The 22,523-nt window shown below is 44.4% G+C and overlaps 1 protein-coding gene across 1 annotated transcript in view; it reads left to right on the top strand.

The window, feature by feature from the left end:
- The window catches only part of ARHGEF3 (Rho guanine nucleotide exchange factor 3), a 286,954-nt gene that overhangs the window by 101,735 nt on the left and 162,696 nt on the right, over nt 1-22,523 (top strand). The window contains exon 3 of the mRNA XM_070390809.1: nt 3,677-3,743. Coding sequence (XP_070246910.1) covers nt 3,677-3,743 — 67 coding nt within the window. The remainder of the gene's footprint in view (nt 1-3,676; nt 3,744-22,523) is intronic.

Genomic DNA, 22,523 nt, shown 5'->3' with positions numbered 1-22,523 from the left:
ACGTCCACCTATGAACCAGGAGGTCACGGGTCGATGCCAGGTGAGGGCACATGCCTGGGTGGTGGGCTAGATTCCCAGTGTGGGGTGTGCAGGAGGCAGCCAGTCAATGATTCTCTCTCGTCATTGATGCTTCTTTCTCTCTCTCCCTCTCCCTTCCTCTCTGAAATCAATAAAAATATATTTTTTTAAAAAAGAATCCCATCTGCTTCCACATGGTGGGAAAGCACATGCCGTTGCCAACCCTAAGGCCCACTGCTCCTGAGCTCGTTCTGTTTGAGCCAGCCATCCACACACCTGACTGAGATCATTTCCTAAATGCACTTGAAGCCTGACTCTTCACTCCTACGTGGGCATTTCTCCACTCCTGAGGGAGGAGAGTTTATACCTTTTCTTCCTAACCTTTCCTAGGGTTGTACCCTCCTTCCAGGCAAGAAGCCGTCCCTCCTGTCTCAGCACTGTCTCCCCCTGCCCCCGTCCCCCCCCCCCCCCCCCGCCCCACCGTCCCCAGCTTCCTGTCAGCCCCTCTGCTCACTGGATAGCGTTATCTCCCTGACATCTGCGGGTGGGCTGTGCTCCCTAACCATGTGTGTGTGCTCCGCGCACAGGCCGTGCTCACATTAGGGGCCCAAGCACTGGGCACGCTGTAGGGCACTCCGGGCCCTGTTACGAGGCCCCTCCGCATTTCTCTGTGTTGGGGAAACCTGTCGACCAAGTGGGACTCCTGCTGACAGTGCAAGGACGTTGCTTCAGAAACAGAAGACATATACCCGGGCCGTGTGGCCCTCGTGCGGCGAGGACTGGCCGGGACAGGCTTCTGAGGGGGTGCAGCTTATGCTGCCAGCGTCCCTCACGGGCTGTGTCTTCAGAAAGAAGCTTCCCAGGAGAGTGGTTTCATTCCCGGCAGCTGTCCTGCAGGGCCGCCTGGGTGGCAGTGCTTGGCTGGGGAGAAGCAGGAGACTATGGGAGACTCTTGTGATGCCAGATTAGATTGTAAATGTGAGTGAGGTGGAAGCTGGTGGTGGAATGCAAGGGTGGGGAGCCCTTCTCTCCTCGGTTCCTGGCAGCTTCCCCACCCCAGGAGGGTGGGTCCAAGTTGCCCGAGAGTGCCCTGGATTGACAGACTTGCTCTGAGAGGCCTCATGGTGGGAGGCCCTGCCAAACTGATGCCCTCCCACAAGGAACCCCCAGGCTGCATTCCTGTAAAAGCGTGCTCTGCCCGGCTGGGTGGGGCTTCTCTCTTTTGAGAGGGGCTACACCCTCTGAATCTGGAGTCAGACACATCTGGGTATGAATTCCAACTTGGCCACCTACCTGCTGGGTCACTTATAGCATATGGTTTAGCCTCTCTGAGCCTGAGTTGATCTCATGTATAAAATGGGGTAATGGTAATATCCCATTATACCATAATATTATATGAAAATATATTATGACACCAATTTGTAATATACTACTTTTTAAAGTACGGAATGCCATTATCATGTGTTATACATATTATAAGGTATAACCCCATTATAATATTACCTGTATGTCATGTATTAAAATGATAATATACCCGAGTCATCACCTATCTTATTATTATTGTGAGACTTAGATCATGTAGGCAAAGTGTTTAGCACAAGGCCCGGCACATCATGTAACTTAATCACTGTTAATTATTGTGATTGTCATTTTCTGTGAACTAAACCTTTACCCAGAATGTTCTGGTATATGTTGTTGTTTTGGAAGCAGCGAAGCTCATCAAATGATTAGAAAGCAAAGCCCAGTTATAACCCAGGAGGGAGGGGATGGAATCCAGGGAGAAGTATTGTTGAGTTCTAAGTGTTGTTGTTTTTAAGGGAGAAATGTCTTTTCAGAAGAACTTAGACCAACATGTTACTTAATAGAGAAGGATATTAAATCTAAATAACCACCCACGGGTTCTCTGTTTGTCTTGAGATGTGATTAGCCTGCGGTTTTATTGTTGTACATGTGGGTGAGGAGGAGGGTGGGCAGAGAGGGGGATGGTTAGAAAGACGCATAAGCTGGGGTTCATCTGTTGTCCCAGCTTTTCCGTGTCAGTCCTGTGTCCTTGGATGAAGGCTGTTCTTGGGGAGGGGGTGCGGGCGGGAGCCAGGGGGTGGTGGCACCGTGCTGACATCTGTTGAGAACTTAGCAGAGATAGAACTTAACTCTGTGTGCTGGGTATTATTTCTCCCAGGAATCTGAAAGCTCAAAAGATTAAGCCTTATGCTAATAAAACACCGTGGGATTTGAGATCAGACTGTTGAGATCAGGATCCTGATTTTACCTGTGTGAGGACAGTGAAGTCGCTTATCCTAGGTCTCCATTTTCTTGTCTACTAAATGGGTACAGTAATGAACCCCAGTGTACAGTGTGAGAGTCAATGAGGGTGACTTTATGGACTATTAGCATATGCTCTATTAAGTACTCAATACCCATTAGCTGCTGCTATTACAGGAATTACCTTGCATGTTATCTCTTTTGTGTGGTAGAGCCAATCGAGATTTTTAAAAAATATATATTTTTATTGATTTCAGAGAGGAAGGGAGAGGGAGAGAGAGATAGAAACATCAATGATGTGAGAGAATCATTGATCGGCTGCCTCCTGCACGCCCCACACTGGGGATTGAGCCTGCAACCCGGGCATGTGCCCTGACCAGGAATGGAACTGTGACCTCCTGGTTCATAGGTTGATGCTCAACCACTGAGTCACCATGGCCAGGCGCCAATCAAGATTTTTACCCAGACCTGACACCCTGTGGAGCCTACTCAGTGGTCACTGCTGACCGTGGCAGGGGACTATGGAAAGGTGCAACTATCATGTAAAAACCAACGACACACCCTTTTGGTACGGCAGTGACTGAAACCTCTGGGAAAGTACAGGAGGACCTTTTTCAGGGATGCTTTTTGGTGAGATGGCCAAGCAAACATGACTTGAATATCCATATTGACAGAGGCGACATTTCTGGGAGGAGGAATTTATCACCCCAGAAAGATGTTTGTAAAAGGCGTCCTGTAGGTATGTTGGCAGCCACAGGATTGCATTCACTTTACAAGACAGAAATGAGGTGTCCCTGGAGCCGCCCAGCCACATTGCTGCACTCTCCTTCCCTAGTTACCTGCCCCTTGTGCAGGCCTGACCTGAAGCTGTCTCCATTGCATCTGAGGAGACAGGCTCATGTGGAGAGATGAATAGGTAAGGGAACCAATTCCAACTTGTTAGGCAGTGGCTCCATGTCCTGCTGGTTGTCCCTTTAAAAGTCTAGAGCTCCGGTGTGGCCTGCGTGGAGGTGCTGGGACTCCCCAGGGCCCGTGAGCGGGGAGAGCTCCAGGCTGGGCCGAAGCTATAAACATCACCTGGTGGTGTCCACTGGGGACTCGTGTGAGTGTAAGAAAGAAAGATCAGCATTGGGAGTTTGGTCTGGCTTTTTGATATTGCATCTAGTTTGAATTTTCGAATTTATTTTATTTTTGAAGGGTGAGGGATAGACTATTTTAAGGGACTCTGGAGCTGTCTTTGGAGTGAATTTGGCTGCTGGAGAGCGGCCTCCGGTGCCCGGGCCATTTCTCCAGGCATCTTTGTTTTTGATGAAGCTGCATCTGAAGCTGGTGATTTCCGTTGAATATCTAACCAGTGAATAATAAACACACTGTCTTGTCTTTTCTCCTCTTTTAGGCCTAAAAGGCAGCAGCAGAACAACTTTCCCATGTTCCCCTCTCCTAAAGCCTGGAACTTCAGAGGGGTAAGTGTTTTCCCTGGGTGTGTCCCCGTCTAGAAGCTCCAGAAAGGGCCCTCTCAGGGTCGCTTTACTAACCAGTCTCCACTGAGAAAGCTTCTGTTCTTTATACTCGGGAAGTCACATTTGCATCAGCGGTTGCAGTTTAATTAACAAATGGAAGTGGCCCAATAAGTGTCCGCTCTCCCTGAAGGTCTTGGGCTGCTGGAAGCATCTTGAGGAAGCCCAGAGGTGTCAAGGTTGATGGGGTGGGCATTGTGGCTGTTTTCTTGGGAACATGGAGGAAACCCGTGCACAGTGAAGAAAAAAAAAGAAATAAAAAATGTACAGTCTGTTAATATATAGATTTATGACTTCATGGGGAACTTTGTTTTTCAGAAGTCTGTAAGCTTTAAAGAGACTTTAAAGGTAATCATAAAATTCTCTCAATCTCAAAGTCATAGACATTTAGAGGTGTAGGAAGGGTCAGATCTAACCTCCTTTTGATGCAAAGTTTTCTTCCTTACAATAATAATAATAATAATAATAATAATAAAAGTGTATGGAAGCCCTACTGTGTGCTAAAATGAGTACTAGCTTTGACTTCAGGAACAAGATCTTTGCATGTATAAAAAATGCTCTGAGCTCTGTTTCACCACCTGGCTTTTGCATGCCTTGTTCCTTTTGCCCAGAACACTGTCCTCAGCAGGCTAGCACCACACTCCTACACACACTACAGCTGGCCCACCCACCTTATCCATCGAGTCTAAACCTTGACATCTCCTCCTGTGGAAAGCCATCATGACTGCCCCAAGTCTGAGCTAGAGGCCCCTCCTGAATGTGGACCCCTGAACGTTCTTCTCATTGTTAAGATTTTAGTTAGCTTTTACTAAAATGCAGGCTTGGAAGCCCCAGCGTCAGATATGTAGAGACCTTCTCGCTCTCTCTTGTTCACTGCAGTATTCCTAGTTCTAGCACAGCACATGCTTAACTAATTTGTTTAATGAATGAATAAATGAATCTTCTCACATCCATCAGACACAAAATCCACTTCAGATTGTGTTTCAAGTTCAAGTCTCTGGTCTTTTCAGCACTGTTTTTACTGGTTCAGTTCATCTTTAATATTCTACTTAGATCTCAGTCATTTTCCTTGTGTCTTATTTTAAAAAAATCTAGACTATGGCTCTATTTTAGCTAAGTTTACAATATGCTTTCATTGAGTACAAGGAGAATTGTGTTGACCTCGTAAGTAGATGTGCAGGTCTTACTGAATATGTCCGGTAACTCCTAAGTTGTTTATGGCTTTGTGGATAAGACCCGCATTTCTCCACGTATGTTCAATTGGATGGTCATCACCATTAAGTGAAAAGAGACTTGTGTGGTCAAATAAACGTGGGACACAGTGAGAGAAAAATTAAGTATGTCCACTGCTGCAGGACTTCTCAGACCTTTGAGTGTCGATGTGTATGGAAACTACATTAAGGAGAGTTGATGGAGTTTGTAGCATTTCCCAAAGTTGTTGATAATGAACCTTTTGTTGACAAAATAGGTCTATGGAGAAATTAGACCTCCTGTGAGCAAATTGGCCTTTAAAAGATTTTTGTTTATTGATTTCAGAGAGGAAGGGAGAGGGGGAGAGAGAGAGAGAAACATCAGTGATGACAGAGAATCATTGTTCAGCTGCCTCCTGCATGCCCCACACTGGGGATGGAGCCCACAACCCAGGCATGTGCCCTGACTGGGAATCGAACCGTGACCTCCTGATTCATAGGTCGATGCTCGCTACTGAGCTACACCAGCTGGGCAAGTTGGCCTTTTTGAAGGCATTTATTTTCTCTCCCTCTCTATCCTCCCTTCAATGTACCCTATCCTTCCTTTTGATTATATAGTGGTCACTAGCCAAGGCTTGGGGTACACCTAGGGTCACCCTAGTCTGGTCCTGGTTTTAGCAGTGAAAGTCCCGTGTCTTGGGAAACTTTAGTTCCAGGCAACCTGGGATAATTGATTACCTTACCTGTGGCTGTGAGACCACTTGAACTCAATGTTTTGTGAACGCTGGTTTATAGAACTTGCTGCTGAAGAACCTGTTAGACACACACTTGGTTTAGGTGTGTGTCTAAGAGGTTCTTGGCCTTATTCTTGCAGTGGTAACATTTAAAGTTAATGATTTCCCGAGACTTTTTGGAGTGAATAGAGTCTGCTGGGTGGTTAGGTCAGTTGTGGTGTTTACCTTGGTCTCTTGTCCTTGCTTTGACTTCTTCTGGCCCCTATGATTTATTGGTAAAGTTAGACAAACTGAGATCAAGATATACCAGAGTGAGGTGGTTTGGGGCCTTGGTCAACTGCCAGTTTGCCCTGTGTTCAGATCTATTCTCTCCACCTCGGAGCATAATCCTCCATGACACGGGGGTGGAAGGGAACCCAACCAGGTGGGAACATGCACACCCAGCCAGGACATGCTTTATAACCCTTATTATGGTGATGGCGACTGAAGGACGAGAGCGACTCAGAATGCAAGGATGTGTTATCCAGCTGATAACGTTTTCTACAATGAGATGCAGCTCCCAGGCCTGCTAGACTGAGCTGTGCTTGCTGTCCTCGGGTGTTTTGTGAGTGCTTTGTTTTCTCCTTCGTTGAGAAAGTAAGGTTTTAGGACTCTGTGCTAGCAAATTTCCCATATTTATGTATATGGCAGAGGAAACCATTATCAGCATTTGGAGTTTCATTCCTCTTTAGCTTGTAAAGAAAAAGGATCCTGTGTTAGTTCACCCCGGTGCTGGGCATTGGTGGATTTGGGGGTGGAGTGGGGTGAAGAGGTGGTGAGAAACGGATTGGAAAGGCCAAGAGGGGAAGGAGCCGCATGCCTGTGGATGAGAAGTGGGGAGGGACACACGTGAAGGCTAAGGAGGGAGCTGGGGACAGAGCACAGGGAGGATAGGAGTAGTTGGCGGCTTAAGGAGCAGACATTTTGGGGAAAGAGTTTCAAAATACTTTTAAGGAAAGTCTTTTTGAGTGAATTGTGTTGTACCCTCCTCTTTGTCTTTCCGGGAAACATGCACTGCAGATCTGCATCGCTCCTCAAGGCATTAGAAGTCGCACTTGCGGTTTTCTTTTCTTTGGCTGGAGTTTCTGGTTGTACAGAGGCTAAGGAAGGGCTGGTGACACTTGGCTGTCATGTCCCTTCTACCTACCAAGCAGTTTAGCCCTTTCACGAGTTGTCGTTGGTATTAACTGCAGATTGTGTCCTTCGGTTCCCACACCTGTCTACGGAGACAGACCCTAGGTGTTACCCACCCCTTAGGACTCCTCTACCCTTCCAGGCAAGGGGTGGTGCTCTTACCAGACCCCTGGGTGCTACAGATACAGTCATGGAGAGAAGCCAAGACAATGGTCTTGGTTGGAGCAGTTGTGGTGGGAACATTACGAATAAAACCAGAACAGAATGGGGGGAATGAGAAGGCAGGAGCCTGGGGGGTGTCTTGCTTCGAGACAGCTCCTCTGTCAGGTGCTCACTGCACATCTGGTTCCCATCTGGTTGGGGCAGATGAGCTCAAAATTTCCACCCTTGTGAAAATACTTGCTATAGCCCTTCCAGTTAGCTGAAAGACAGAGAGAGAGAGAGAGAGAGAGAGAGAGAGACAGAGACTGATTCAGGGAGGAAACTTATCCTAGAAATGTGAAAATTTCAGGAGCACAACTTCTGCCATTGGCTATTGGTCACTTAGGAAGACCTACTGTGTGCAAGGTATTCTTTACATATCAGAACTGAGGTTTCAATTAAATATCAATCAAATTTCAGGGCTATGCTCATCTTGTCTCTTCCTCCAGTGCCTGGTTTTCACTATTGCTTACCAGCGGTTCTCAACCTGTGGGTCGCGACCATCGGAAAACACATATAGCATATCAGATATTTACATTACGATTCATAACAGTAGCAAAATTACAGTTATGAAGTAGCAACGAAAATAATTTTATGGTTGGGGGTCACCACAACATGAGGAACTGTATTAAAGGGTTGCGGCATTAGGAAGGCTGAGAACCACTTTGGGAAAACATTTTTAGACTCTGGGCTTTACCCTAGTGTCTTAGTCAGGACTCTTTGAGTTACAAGTGATAGAGACTCAGTTACAACTAGCTCAAGTGGACAGGGGGTTGATTGGTTCATTTGATGGAGGGGCACTGAGATGGGTAGGCTTCAGGTACGGTGCTATTCTGGGATGCTCCCTCTCAGCTTTGTCACTCTTAAGGTATTGGTCTTTGCCTACCACACGTGGACTTTTTTGGAGGGGGTGATCACAAGCAGCCACACATTCCCAGAGAAAAGAGAGAAATTTTTGTTTCCAGGGTCCACATAGGAAATCCCCGTGTAGAATTCTGATTCTTGGGTCACATACCTTGGCCAATCACTGTGTGGTCAACAGGATTGGACAGGCCTTGGTTATGTGCTCCCTCTGAGGGAGTTGGGTGGACAGGGCTTGTGATTGACAGCTCCACGAGGGCCACTTACTGAGGTGGGGAAGGGCATTTGCTCCAAGGAAGAGTTTGGTACTGTAACTAAAAGGTAGTTGGTTCCTAGACAGACAGGAAATCAGGATGACTGCTCCTGGGGTCGCTCAGAGTTGGAAGTCAGGACTAGAACCCTGTCTTCAGACAGTAATCCTGCGCCTGCTCCTCTCTGCCTTAACACATCCCTGGTCGTCTGTTTGGAAGGAAGTTGACAAACCCTCTGTGTAGCTGAGTGGCTCTTGAAGGTCAGACTGAAATTCATAATTCAGGAGAGTGACCGGATCTCTAATACTCAGAGCACACCTGGTCAGGTTCTTGTTTATTATGGCCTTACCGTGGCTACTCTGCAGAAGAAGGCGTCTGTCTTTCTCTTTTCTGCCAGCCTCAGTTTGTACATTTTCATCCATTTAATGAACACTAGAGGCCCAGTGCACAAAATTCGTGGACAGGTAGGGTCCCTAGGCCTGGCTGGCGATCAGGGCCAATTAGGGCCGATCAGGGCCTTCCTTCACTCCACGCCGCCCCCTGGTGGTCAGTGCACGTCATAGTGAGCGATCGAACTCCTGGTCTCCCAGTCGAACTCCCGAGGGGACACTTTGCATATTAGCCTTTTATATATATAGATCGGCTTCAGGCAAGGGTTTGGCAGTCCCACATGATAGATAATATTTATTCCCACTTCACAGACTAGGAAACTGAGCCCATATCTGCTAATTGGCTTATCTGTCACCTCTGTAGTAAGTGTCAGAGCCAGCACTTGAACTCAGGATTGTCTGTCCCCAGGCCATTAGAGCAACTATCTCTTTAAAACAAGGCTGATGACATACCTTTTTCCAAAGGAGTTTAGACATGAAGTGAAGATCTTTATAAAACAAGGGAGTGTCCTGTGCTAAACTTTTCATCACCTAGAATCCCCTTTCATTCCCTTCTTCTCCCCTGGACTTCAGTTTTAAAGTTTTGATCTTTTCTACTGTATTTGTGAAAAAATAATTTGTTGCTTCATTTTGTATCAGTAATTATGACAACAGTAACAGCTCCATTAATCCCAGGTAACTCACCCCCAGCATTTCATTACTATACAAGGCATTATGTTGAGCACTTTAAGCATATCGTACTTCCCAGAACAATCCCAAGAGGAAGATGTTATTTGAGCCTCATCCTCATTTTAGAGATGAGGAGATAGGGCAATTTAGTTTTCTAAATTACCACAAATTTAGCAGCTTGAAGCAACACCCATCCATTAGCACACAGTTCTGTAGGTCAGGGGTTGGAGCATGGCATGGCTGGGTTCTCTGCCCAGGGTCTCACAAGACTGAAATCGAGGTGTTGGCTGGGGTGGGGTCTTATCTGAGGCTCCTGGGCCTCTTACAACCTCATTCAGGGGATTGGTTATCGGACTGAGGTCCCTGTTTCTTTGCAGGCTGGCAGCTGGGGGTCACGCTCATGTGACTCCTTCCATCTTCAAAGCCAGCGATAGAGAATCTCTCTCACATCAAATATCTCTTAATCTTCACATCTCATTGACTTGAGGAGCCCCGTTCCTCTCAAGGGCTCACCCCATTAGATTAGGCTCATCTGGATCCTCTTCCTCTGGATTATCTAAAAGTCGATGATAATGAGATCCCATTTCTTCTCAGGTTCTGCCTGCACCCAAAAGCAGGGGATTATACAAGGTGTGTACCTTAGGGGGTGGGGATGTCTGGGAGTTCTGGAATCCTGCCCACTCCATTAGTGGCTCTGGTGGCGCTTGCTCAGGGTCACATGACAAGGGGGTAGCAGAGCTGGAATTCAAATCTGAGCTCACCTCATTCCAAACCCATGTTCTTTGCCAGCACCTTTTAGAAACTTCTCGTTAGTATGAAATTACTTGCAAGTGGGGGGAACATATGTGCAATATTCACCTTATATTAACCTCTTTAATCTACAAAGGACTCTTGCAAAGCAATAACCCAAATTGGAAACCCAATAGGAAAATTATTGAAGAATCTGAATAGGCAGCACAGAAGAGAACATACATATGACCAGTAAACGAAGTCAAATTGTTCACTCTAACTCATACTTTAAAAATGTTCTTAAGTTACAAAGTAATAAGAAATAACACTATAATAATATATTTCATTTATTTAGCTCTTTCATTGTTAGCTACTGATTCCAGTGCTTTGTATGTCATCACATTCCCAACAATCCTATTAGATAGATACTGTTATTACGCCCACTTTCCAAATGGGCAAACTAAGGCCCAGAATCTTAATTGCACATCCTCAAGGTCCCACTTCAGTCTGGCTTCAGAGCCTGCGCTCTCAGCCATGTAATTGCTGAATGAGTGCAAATGATGCAGAAGCGTATAATGTAAAACATGTATGTATAGCTTTAAGTCAGTAAGTCAAGAAAAGCAAACTGAAATAACAAAAACCAAAACAATCCCCTTTTGTAAGGAGATAATATATTAATATATACACAGAAAGAAGCCCAAAAGGCTATCACTGTTGACTGACAATTTGGGGTTGGTGAGGTCCCAGGGAATTGCTGCTGTGTTAGTTAAATATTTTTGTAATGTTTGATCTTTTTAGAAAGAATATATCCTATATAATAAAAGGCTAATATGCAAATCGACTGAACAGTGGAATGACGGGTCACTATGACCCGCACTGACCACCAGGGGCAGACGCTCAACGCAGGAGCTGCTCCCTGGTGGTCAGTGCGCTCCCACAGGGGGAGCACCGCTCAGCCAGAAGCCCTGAGCCGGACTCACGGCTGGCAAGTGCAGCAGCAATGGCGGGAGCCTCTCCCACCTCCACAGGAGCACTAAGGATGTCTGACTGACGGTTTAGACCTGCTCCCCTAAGGGCTCCTGGACTGCAAGAGGGCGCAGGCCGGGCTGAGGGACCCCCACTGAGTGCACGAATTTCGTGCACCGGGGCCTCTAGTATTTTATAATGAGTGAAAACAATAAACTTGTAATAATTAAAAACACACTTCTTCCTCAATCACAGTCTTCCATAAGCAAGAGGAGGTTTATTGTAAAGTTTTGGGTGCTTAGAGAACATCAGGGTGCATTATTGAGCATGTGTTGTGGCAAACATCTGGGGACATAAAATCTGGGCACATAGAAGAGACCCCCCCTCCCCAGGGTACTGTCTTTCCCATCTTCCCACACTCCCTACTTCCATGATAGTCTCCATGCACCCCGGGGAGTCTGCTGTCTGCTGCCCCTGGACAGCCCAACCTCTGAGTCTGGTGGACAGTTTTGGGCAGTTATTGTAAAAGCTTAAGTGGTGAAAAGGCACATTCTTTGGGGTCAGAATGCCAACTGGATACTTCAGACAAGACACCTTTCAGAGCATCAAGCCCCTTATCTGCAAAACAGGGACAATAATGCTGTCTTCTCAAAACATGAGACTTGGCTGTAATGTGTAAAGTGATCCGAATAATGCCTCCGTGGAGTTAAGTGTGCAGAAAATATTAGCTCCCTACAACCAGGAGGCTCTACTACCTGCAATGTCTGTTTTATAAACGTGTACTTACTGGATGCCTTTTCTATGTGCGGTGCCCCCTCAAAGGGAAAAACTGACTCTCTCTGGTTTCCGCTTAGACCTCTTGTCTCATTTCCCTTCAGGAGGGGGAGCAGCCAGCCTGCGATTAGATGCTGACACCTGTGAGGAAAAGCTCATGTCATCTTCCGTCTGCTGACACCAAAAATATGCCAGGCACATGGAAGCTCATTTTTAGAGTCAAAGCAGTTTCTTTTTTTGGTCACATGTGAGGCCTCTGGGGGCAGTGGCTTGTACGTCTGCTGTGCCAATCCTGCATTTTTTTGATGCAGGGTTTATAGATTCTTCTGTTTATTTTATGCAGTTATCAATTCAGTTATTCCCTTTCTGTGCATTTCATGCACAGAGTTGTGCATGGTGAAAGATACTTTTGACTTTGGTCTTGTGGGTTAATTAGGAAATCCTGTTGCAAGTGACGGAAACTCAACCAAAATTGGCTTAAAAGCAAGGGAGAGTTTTTAATGACAGAGGTGTGGGGGATATCTCATGGGGTGCAGCGGGGCCTCAGGAGCCCCTGGAACTAGGCACCAGGACCCCATGAAGGTTTCCGACTCCTCTCTGTTATTCGCTGCCTTTTTTTCTGCTGACAGACTTCCTCCATTTCTTTATACCGTGGACATGCAGCCATCTGCAGAGAGGTAGCCTTTTTGCTCTCAGAGCCAAAATTACCAGAGAGGGGTTTTGATTTGCCCAGCTTGGTCAGGTGGATACTCCTGGACCAATCAGCAATGGCCATGGAACAGAGTTCTGCCATACCACTATGGTGGCTCCCATGGTAACCATAGTAACCTGGAGGAAGAAGGAAAGAGGCACTAGATAGATGCAAGCAATTCTTGTCTACATAAGTCTTCCCCATCTCTCAAGTGAACAAAACTCCTATTTGGTTTGATTTTCTTTTTTCATTCCTGACAGTCTGATCTGGGAGCAAAAATTAGACTGTTCATGTGACAAAAAAACAACAGTTCTATAGATTAATTGAAATGCTAGCAGCCCCTGGAAAATTACATTCTGAAGAGGTTGAGACCATTTCTATCATATGGGGAAGTAGTAGAGCTGAGTTGGGCGTTTTAAATAAAAGGTGGGCTCACATTCTAGAGATCTGGGTAGTGGGAGAAGCGGAGGGAGAAGGCCAGCTGAGTATATGTGAGAAAGGACAGAGGCCCCTCCATAGGATGGAAGAGGGTGGGTGGCACAGTCTTATTTTGAGAGATTTAAATGTAATCCTTGTAGCACCATTAAAATTTTTCTTTGCGATAAAAAAATAGGTGGCCCAGAATCAGTCTGCTTAGTGGTTTGTCACATTTATAACTTTTCATGGAGGCCCCCCCCCATTTTTTCTTTTAATCAATTTAGCCTTTTATTATACAAACAATATCACAGCAGTGATCTTGTCACCTCCTGAAGGCCCTCAGGCAGTTTGACGATGTTGGAGGGGATGGTGTTTTTGAGAAACGGAGGATTACACCAGTTTGGAAAATTTCTTTTCTGAAGCTGAACCTCCCCCCTTAGTTTTCCTTTCCCCCTTCCATGATAAATGTTATTTCTCTATTTCCTGCCCATGTCAGAAGCTGGGGATGGGAAGTGAAGCCCCTTGCATGGGGGTTAGTGAAAGTCCTGTCACTAAACGTTTCTTCTCTCTCATCAGTTTTTTTTTTTTCTTTTCCCGGTGAATATGGCCCATTTAATGGATTGGACTGGGTTTAGCTCATCGTGACTCTAAATAGCTGTCCCTCCCCTCCCCCCTTTAAAATGCTCACATCACACTGTCAATTAAACCAATTGAAACATACAACTGGAAGAAAGGGCGGGGTTGGGGGGGGGGGAGATGAGTAAGTTGAACTATGGAGAGGATGCAGATGGGACAGAAGGATCCCACCTGAATCCTGGGGTTTACAGTGCCAGTACATCCTTTCTCTCTATTGCATCGGCCTTCTCCACTGATGATGTGGTTGCAAGGACCAGAGTTGAAGTTCAAGCAAGAGGCCCACAGACTGAAGGTTCCCTGGGCCAATGACATACACTTGCTTTATCAAAAAGACTCAAGGGCAAGTATACCTGGTCAGCAGCTGCAGTTTGCCGATGAGCTGGGTGGACATCTGACTAATTTCTGTTTCTTGGGCAGAGGAGCCAGAGCGGGTGTCTCCAATGGTGGCCAAATAAGGCCTCATGTATGCAAGTGCCCATGCATACTTAGTGCCTCGTAAGTCTCACACATATTTAGTGCATAACAAACAGTTAGTAACCAGGTATCTTATAAATATTAGGTATCTTTTGCTCTTCTACCCTTTCCTATCTATGTTTAGCATACACATGCTCTACTTACTAACCACTTATTATACTTAACATGACAAAATATTTCTGTTATTGAAGATGAGTAAGTCTTACAAATGTATTCATCTTCAGTAATTGAAAGAAGTATTCTCTAAAAGCAAGTTGAAATGTTCATTTCAACTTGATTGCATAGGTCCTGTTTTTAAATGGGCTGCCATATATAAGCCTGATGATGAAAATTTTTCTCTTACTTGATTTTTGGGCCTCCCACATTTGTCTTCTCCTGCCCAGGCTTTCTCCTTCTGCCATCAACTCTGGAAATCTCAATGAACACAACTCCTGGACCAGCCTTTTTGTAATAGTAATAGCACGACTATTACTGCTGACTCCCACATGGTACTGGTAATAGAACCAACTGGATTAGATGTTGCAGCAACAACATGGACCACCAGTGCCCAGACCTCCTGTGTTCAGGGAGGAGGAAACGTTCTGTGCAGATGGTACTAATGCACAATGTGTTTTTGTATCATCAGGGCTGACTTTACTTAACATTCATTTAGAAAAAGGGGGCGATGAGGCTGATTACTTGTTTATGAGCAGATGAGGCTTTGTTTAAAATCATAGCTGTGCTTTGAGGAAGGTGCAATAGAGTTGCATCAGATATGCATTTAATTTATGCAGATTCATTGAAGAGGGGATGGGAGAGAATTTATGACTCAGCTAGAGTGTTAGATTTATGGTGAACCTTCTGTTCACTCTGTTGATCCCGATAGGGTGAAGGTGATTCTAGACCCCAACGTGGGGTTTTTGTGCATGATGCATCCTAAAAACAAACCACAGCTTCATCTGGGGTCAAACTGAAGATGTATGTACAGTGTTTGTTCTAGCAGGGGAGGGGCAACTACTGAGTGTGGTTTATAGAGAGGGAGTGTCAGGCTTCGTTCGGTGTCTTTGTAAGGAGTTTCATGATTATTATTTTTACTCTGTATGCTATGTTTCCAACTTTTTATTATGAAAAATTTTGAACATGAGAAGTTGAAAGATAAGTCAATGAACTCCCACCATCCAGACTCAACAGTTGCTAACATTTTGCTTTACCTATTTATCCATCTCTAGCTATTTATTTAATTTGGCTTTTATTTACTAAACTAGAGGCCTGGTGCATGAAATTCGTGCACTTGGGGGGTCTCTCCGCCCGGCCTGCACCCTCCCGCAGTCCAAGAGCCCTTGAGTGATATCCAACTAATGGCTTAGGCCCACTCCCTCCTAAATTGGCAGTTGGACATTCTTAGTGCTGCTGTGGAGGCAGGAGAGGCTCCCACCACCACTGCTGTGCTCGCCAGCCTGTAAGCCCGGCTTCTGGCTGAGCGGCGCTCCCCCTGTGGGAGCGCACTGACCACCAGGGAGCAGCTTCTGAGTTGAGTGTCTGCCTCCTGGTGGTCAGTGCGTATCATACCAACTGGTCGTTCTGCTGTTCAGTCGATTTGCATATTAGCCTTTTATTATATAGGATTATTTCAGATTTGTAGATATCATGACCCTTTATTTCTAAATAACTTAAGTATATGTCCTAAGCATAAAAACGTTTTCCTATATTACCAAACCTAAGAAAATAATTATCAAACCTAAGGAAATTACCAGTCAACATTCAGTCTATATTTATATTTCTCCAATTATCTTTAATAGTTGGTTTCCCCCAAAACCATGCAAGGATCATGCATTGCATCTGGTTGGATTTTTTGTTTGTTTTTATTCAGTTGAGAACCATGATTTTATTTTGTTTCTGTGGTGTGTTTTTGTTTGTCTGTTTGGTTTTTTTCAGCTCACAGGATAGTCTCAGTTGCCCCACCCCAAAATCCCTAAGAAAACTCTGATCCCATCAGCTCTTCCTTCTGTGGCCAGAAAGTCAGGGTCAAATAGATCTGCCATTCACCAGCTTGAGCAAGTTACTAACCTCACCAAGACTCAGACTTTCCATCTGAAAACTGTATCTAGCTCATAGGGTTCTTACGAGAATTAAGTTAAATAATCCACATCAAATTTTTAGCACTGAGTCTATGACATACTAATTGCTGAATACTTTCCCCTATTATATCCACTCAACAGAAACTGGGCCACATTGGGAAAAGTGGGGCAAATTTCCTGGAAAGAGAATGTGGCAAAGATACCCCTCAAATTACCAGTATAATAGAAAAACTTTCCATTTATCTAATATTTTTCCATGTTATAGAATGATCAGTTTTCAGGCCTTGAGATATGGGAGTCTGAGTCTGGATCATTTGCTTTTTGCATGTGTGTTATTAAATAAATAAAAAACCATTGGAGGTATATGGGATTACGCACTGATTTAGAGGGAGGAATTAAATGAATTTTAAATTTAGTTTAGATATATTCTTGAACACGCTAATGTACTCTGATAAATGTTGACTTATGGTCATTCAAATTTTATGTATCTTGAGAAGTTTGGCAGTGGATTCAGCCTGAATTTATTTTGCTCACATCTCTGCACTGGGCGTCGCTCCGTACTGTCACAGCCTGGTACATCAGACTGACTGATCTTGGCTTCTTAACCATGGCACCTTAGTTGCTTAATGAAAACACCCAACAAATGTCTACATTCTTTTCATGCTTGTGGTTTTGATTGCATTTTTATATGTGGGAAAAGTTAACATCTTGTTTTGAATAATAGAAGAAGATTATTTTGATATTGAGGGAACATTTGAAATCATTGACCTCAGCAGGTTGGTCTAAAGATTAGAAAATTTTCCACGAGTCGTTTTTCACCTACATAATTAAGCAGCCTTTTAAAATATATTTATATTGATTTTAGAGAGTGTAAGAGAGAAGGATAGAGAGAAAGAGACATCCATCAGAGAGAAACATCAGTCGGCTGCCTCCTGCATGCCCCTAATGGGGATCGAGCCTGCAACCCAGGCATGTGCCCTGACTGGGAGTTGAACCATAACCTCCTAATCATCCTTTTAAGAAGTGATAACTTGAAACACTCGTGAGGGTGCAGTAGGATGATGCTCTCACAGGTGTTCAGTGCCAGTGTTACTTGATCTCATCTTTCTGGAAAGCTATTTGTGTCAAGAACCATAAACATATTTATAGTTATTGGCCCAATAACTTCACTTCTAGGCTCTGTCCTGGAGAAGTCACCAGGATTAAGATTTATGCACAGAGATGCTCAGGGTGGCAGTCATTATAATGGTAGAAAAAATGGAAAAAGTCTACATGTCCAACAGTGTGGGACAGTTGCAGTAAATTGTGTTTTATCCATATGAGTGCATGCTATGCATCCATAAGGGATGTTAAGGAAGACTGTTAATTCAGGGGAAATTTTTTATTGTTATTTTTAAAGTAGGAAATAAAATTATATATACAGTAATGATCCAACTATGAAAAAAAATTTGTTTAAAAGGACTAAAAGAAAATATGCCAAATAATTAATAAGGATTTCCTCTCAGTAAGTGGGGTTATACTTGACATTTTTCTTTGTTTTGTTTTGAGTTTTCCAAGTTTCTACAGGATGCATATCTACATACATAATTTTTATAATTGAGAAGAAAATTGAGGTGAGAAGACATATATTTAAACTGCAGGTTTGAAGTGGAGTTTTAGGTTTGAACATTTAAGAATAAAAATCACCCCCAACAGGCATAACTCTAACTTAGAAAAGCTCAATGAATTGGTCTAAATTCCATAGTTATTTAAGCTGGAATTTTAAAATATGGCATGTGTTTGTGGAGGAGTTTCAAATGTGAGAACTTGGTAAAGGTGAACTTGAAGGAATTTTGTCTTCCTTTTCTAACAACAACAAAAAATAGCCATAAATCTTACTTGGATATTTGAGAGGGGAGGGAAGCACCTTAATGAGAATGAATACTGTATAGTCAGGAGAAATCATAGCTCTAAAACCATCATCCCCCAAAGAGTTAATAATATCCCAAAGATTAATAGGTAACTCAATTGCATCTTACTGCGTTGGGGCACATTATTTTTATGGCTTCTGGATGATGGCTTGGGATAATACTTTAGAATATCGCTTTGGGAAAATTAGAGAAAAATACCTAATATGGCAGCCTTTCCTTCTCATGGGCTTATTATTGAAACTCAGAGGACTACAGATTGCAAACATGGCTTAGGAATTTTGGTGTCAAAAAGATACTTAGCTTGCCCTGGCCGGTGTGGCTTAATTGGTTAGAGTGTTGTCCGGTACACCAGAAGGTGGTGGGTTCGATTCCCAGTCAGGGCACATACTCAGGTTTCGGGTTCTATCCCTGGTTGGGGAACATACGGGAGACAACCAATCGATGTTTCTCTCTTCCCCCCTTCTCTCTCTCAAACCAATAAAAACATATTCTAAGATGAGGATTTAAAAAAAAAAGATACTTGGCTTTAAAAAATACCCTCCATCCCCAAACCCCCTAATAAAAATACCCTTCACCCCAAAATAAGTTTTTCATGGTGGAGCTTGTGTAATTAAAGTCGAATGCGTTTTTCTTGGGGCCAACTTTTTCCAGGCATCAAGAGGTTTAATCACTAAATTCTAAAACTTCGCAAGAAGGGAAATTCTTGAGTTTTAGGCTGGAATAGTCTTTTCAAGTCTACAGAATTGGCACAGATGGACAAGATTTGCCGTTCTTGAGACACAATAAAGTCTCCTGTTGCCTATTTGACGGCTGTTCTTGAGACACAATAAAGTCTCCTGTTGCCTATTTGATAGTCTTGATGTCATGTCTTTATTCCCTTCTTTTAAAAATATACTTATTTTATTATCCAGAGTGACTAAGAGGCCTGCATGTGTGCCGCTAAATGCTTGTTCGCGCTTCGCTCTCCTTTCTTTCGCACCCACTGCTCAGGAAGTGACTGCTCCCTCTTGTTTCCTGAGTCATTCTGACGTAGCTCACCCCACCCTGTCCCCTCCATTAAGTTCCTCCTACTTGACATCGTCTCTCTACTTGAATAAATGCCCATTTCCCTTCACTTGTCCACTGCATTTTTTTTCTATTTTAGGGTTTGGGTTAAAGACAAATGTTGCCTACCATATGTATCTTTTACATGCAATTTTGTGTTATCTAGTGGTATCAAACTTCTTTAATAAGAAATGTTTCTGCTGCAGCCCGTCTGGTGTGGCTCAATGGTTGAATGTTGACCCATGAACCAGGAGGTCCCGGTTTGATTTTTGGTCAGGGCACATGCTTAGGTTGCAGGCTCGATTGATTCCCAGTAGAGGGCATGCAGGAGGCAGCCGATCAATGATGTTTCTCTCTCATCGATGTTCCTATTGCTCTATCCCTCTTCCTTCCTCTCTCTCTCTCAAATCAATGAAAACACAGTTTTTTAAAAAGTGCACTGGACAAGAATAGGAAAAAAATCCCTTTACTGTTAGGCAGTAAATAGACAATGCAAGTCAGTCAGTTAATTTGGTTTTAGAAATTCTAGTAACTTATTTAGAAAACCTATGTCTACGTGTATACTTCTGGAAGAAACACAGAATTGTTTTCCTGGATGTTCTCCACTCAGCGGCCTTCTGTTTCTTACACTTGACACTAGTTTTATTTCTAGAAAAACTCAGTCTTGAAAGTCTCTGGTATAGTCCTAGCTGGTTTGGCTCAGTGGCTAGAGCATTGGCCTGCAGACTGAAGGGTCCCAGGTTCGATTCTGGTCAAGGGCACATGCCCGGGTTGCGGGCTTAATCCCCTATATATATATATATATATAACAAAAGTCTCTGGTATAGCTATAGGAGGAGATAAAAACATTGTCACGTGTTGTTAGTTGTGTTTATTTAAACAAAACCATGCAACTATTGTTGCTTACAGTCACGGGGCTCATTCTGCTGGCCTGGCAGTGTTTATGTTGGCAATGGTGAGCAGATGCTATCAGGAGCTCATTGTGTACTGTTTGCATAGTGGGATGGGGCATCCAGCTCAAGCCAGTTTTTAAAAATGTGTTAAATTAGTTGAATGATTTTTATTAAAGTGCTGTCTGGTTGGTAGGGTGCAGCCTGTGACTGATGAGGTAGAGCTCAAGTCCCCAAGAGGCCCCCAACCGCCGCTGATGGGCTGGGTTAGCAGATTATTCAGCTTCTAGAACATGGATGCACCTGGAGTGGGTCGGCCACCCCACTGAACGGAAGAGAGGCGTCCGTGAATGATGACACTGGTAAAGGCAAGTTCCTTCGCCACGTTATCCTTTGATGCTACAAGTCCTTTGAACCTCAGAGGACCCAGGGCTATTCCAGAAACTTCGGCCAAGGCGGTCACAAAATAGTCATAGGGTTGGAAAGTACAGCCTAGGGAATATAGTCAATAATATTGCAATAACTGCGTATGGTGTCAAGTGGGTACTAGACTTATGGGTGGATCACCTCATAAGTTATATACATGTCTAAGCACTATGCATACCTGAAACTAATACAATATTGAATACCAGCTGTCATTGAAAAAAAACTATTTACAAAAAAAAGAAAGAAACGTCGCCAAGGGAAGATCTGCTGATTTTCCTTAGTTAATAGCATCTAAACAAGGTTTTCCTTCAAGAACAATTACCCAGTTATCCAGTGGGATAACTCAGAAGCAAGAATGTTAAAGATACGTAGTGTTTGAGTTTATTTATTATTTGCTCTTAGAACAACTTCATTACTTGACATCTTGATTGTAGTAGAAAATAGGGAATGATGATTTTTTTTTCAGTCTCCTTAAGCCACTAGCATGTCTCCTAGCAAAAGTTCTCAAAGTGTGGTTCGTGGACAGCGGCAGCAACAGCACCTGGGAGCTTGTTAGAAATGCAGAACCTCAGGCCCCACCCAGGCCTGAATCCACATCTGCATTTTATCAGATCCCCATGATCTGTGGCACATTAAAGTCTGAGGGGCACTCTGACTTTCAGGGCAGTCCAGATTCAGCTCGCAGATACCGTTAACTCAATAGAGGTTTCATATGGAGATCTTCAGTCAGGATTTGGAGCGATGAGAATTGACATGTGGTCTGTCCTCTCTCTCTCAAATCAGAAAAGTAGGGCTATGGTGAATAGTTAACCAGTACCCAGAACTCCAGCCACTTGGAACCAAAATTACCAGTACACATCCCTCTGATTCAAGTGTAAGAAGCCACAGGCAGGGTTGAAAATTCTGGTATATCTGCCCTCACACCCCAATCTACACTCTCCTTCCCCACCTGGGAGCACACAAATCATAGAGTTCTTTGTCCATGGGGAGACTCTCCCCAAACTCTTTTCTCTAACTCAGAGGAAGTATTTGTTCTCCTGGTGTGCACATAGTAGGCCTTTCACTGATCTTGGGGGGCGCCCTGTTGTCCTGGGCAGCGAAGCCACCACACCCTGATGTGTGAGTCATAGGCAAGGCAGCAACTTCCGATAAAGGAGGGAAGGGTGTCCATCTACTTCTCACTGAGGCCCATATGTTATGTAATGCCTTTCCTGCCTTAGCTATTTACTGGTCTTGCTGTGCCCGTCCACTGTCCTGGCTGCTGGGTTTTTGTTGTTGTTTTTTTGGTTCTACAACTGAAGAATTTGACCTCTCTGGAGTTTAAGATCCCACTCAACCCTGGCCCTTTCTCTGCAGTGTTTTCCTCAGGTGGCTGTCACTGGGGACAGAGGCATAGTTTCCAAACACCGCTGTGGCTCAGTTGGACCATGTCTTCTTTTCAAGAGAGATTTGGGGAGAGGCTAAGCTGATTACAAGGCTCAAGTGAGGCCCTGAGTGCGTTTCAGATTTGGAATGCAAATTGTTTGCAGTAATTACAGTTTGCGCTCCAGTCCTGCTCGGCCCCCGTGGTCATTATCCTGGTGCAGAATAAGCAGTTTTGTGCTTTCAGAGTGGGAGGTAATGAGGGGGAGAGGGGCTCTTGAGGGACATTAAGGGGTATTTTCAGAGCCTGTCTCCAAGCCCAAGTGGGAATAGGACAGACTCAGAAGTGTGGTGGGGTGTCGCCACTGACAAGCTCTGTAACCATGGGCCAGGAACTCAAACTCCCTCAGTCTCAGTGTCCTCCAGTCCTTGCATTGGAGGTTGCCATGGTGATGAGATGGCAGTGATGTGATGACATGGTACCTGGTGGGTAGCAGATGCTCAACATGGGGGAGTTTCACTGCCTGGCAATTACCATAGGGCAGATATCCACTTTTTAAAAACTTTGTTTTTATTGTTGAAAGTATTACAGATGTCACCCTTTTATTCCCCATTGACCCCCTCCACCCTGCACCTGCCCCTCCCAGGCCTTCACCACACTATTGTCTGTGTCCATGGGCTATGCATCCATGCAGATCAGTTCCCTGGTTAATCTCTCCCACCCCTCTACCCCTGCCTTCCCTCTAAAATTCTTTAGTCTGTTGCATGCTTCTATGTCTCTGGATCTATTTTGTTCATCAGTTTATTTTGTTCATTAGATTCCACATATGAGTGAGATCATGTGATACTTGTCTTTCTCTGACTGGCTTATTTCGCTTGGTA

The sequence above is a fragment of the Myotis yumanensis genome, unplaced genomic scaffold, assembly GCF_028538775.1.
Source record: "Myotis yumanensis isolate MYYU_CA2020_CCGP unplaced genomic scaffold, mMyoYum1.0.hap1 SCAF_14, whole genome shotgun sequence".
NCBI classification, from domain to species: Eukaryota; Metazoa; Chordata; class Mammalia; order Chiroptera; family Vespertilionidae; genus Myotis; species Myotis yumanensis.
Note: the sequence above shows the minus strand (reverse complement) of the source record. Positions and strands in the feature narration are given on the sequence as shown.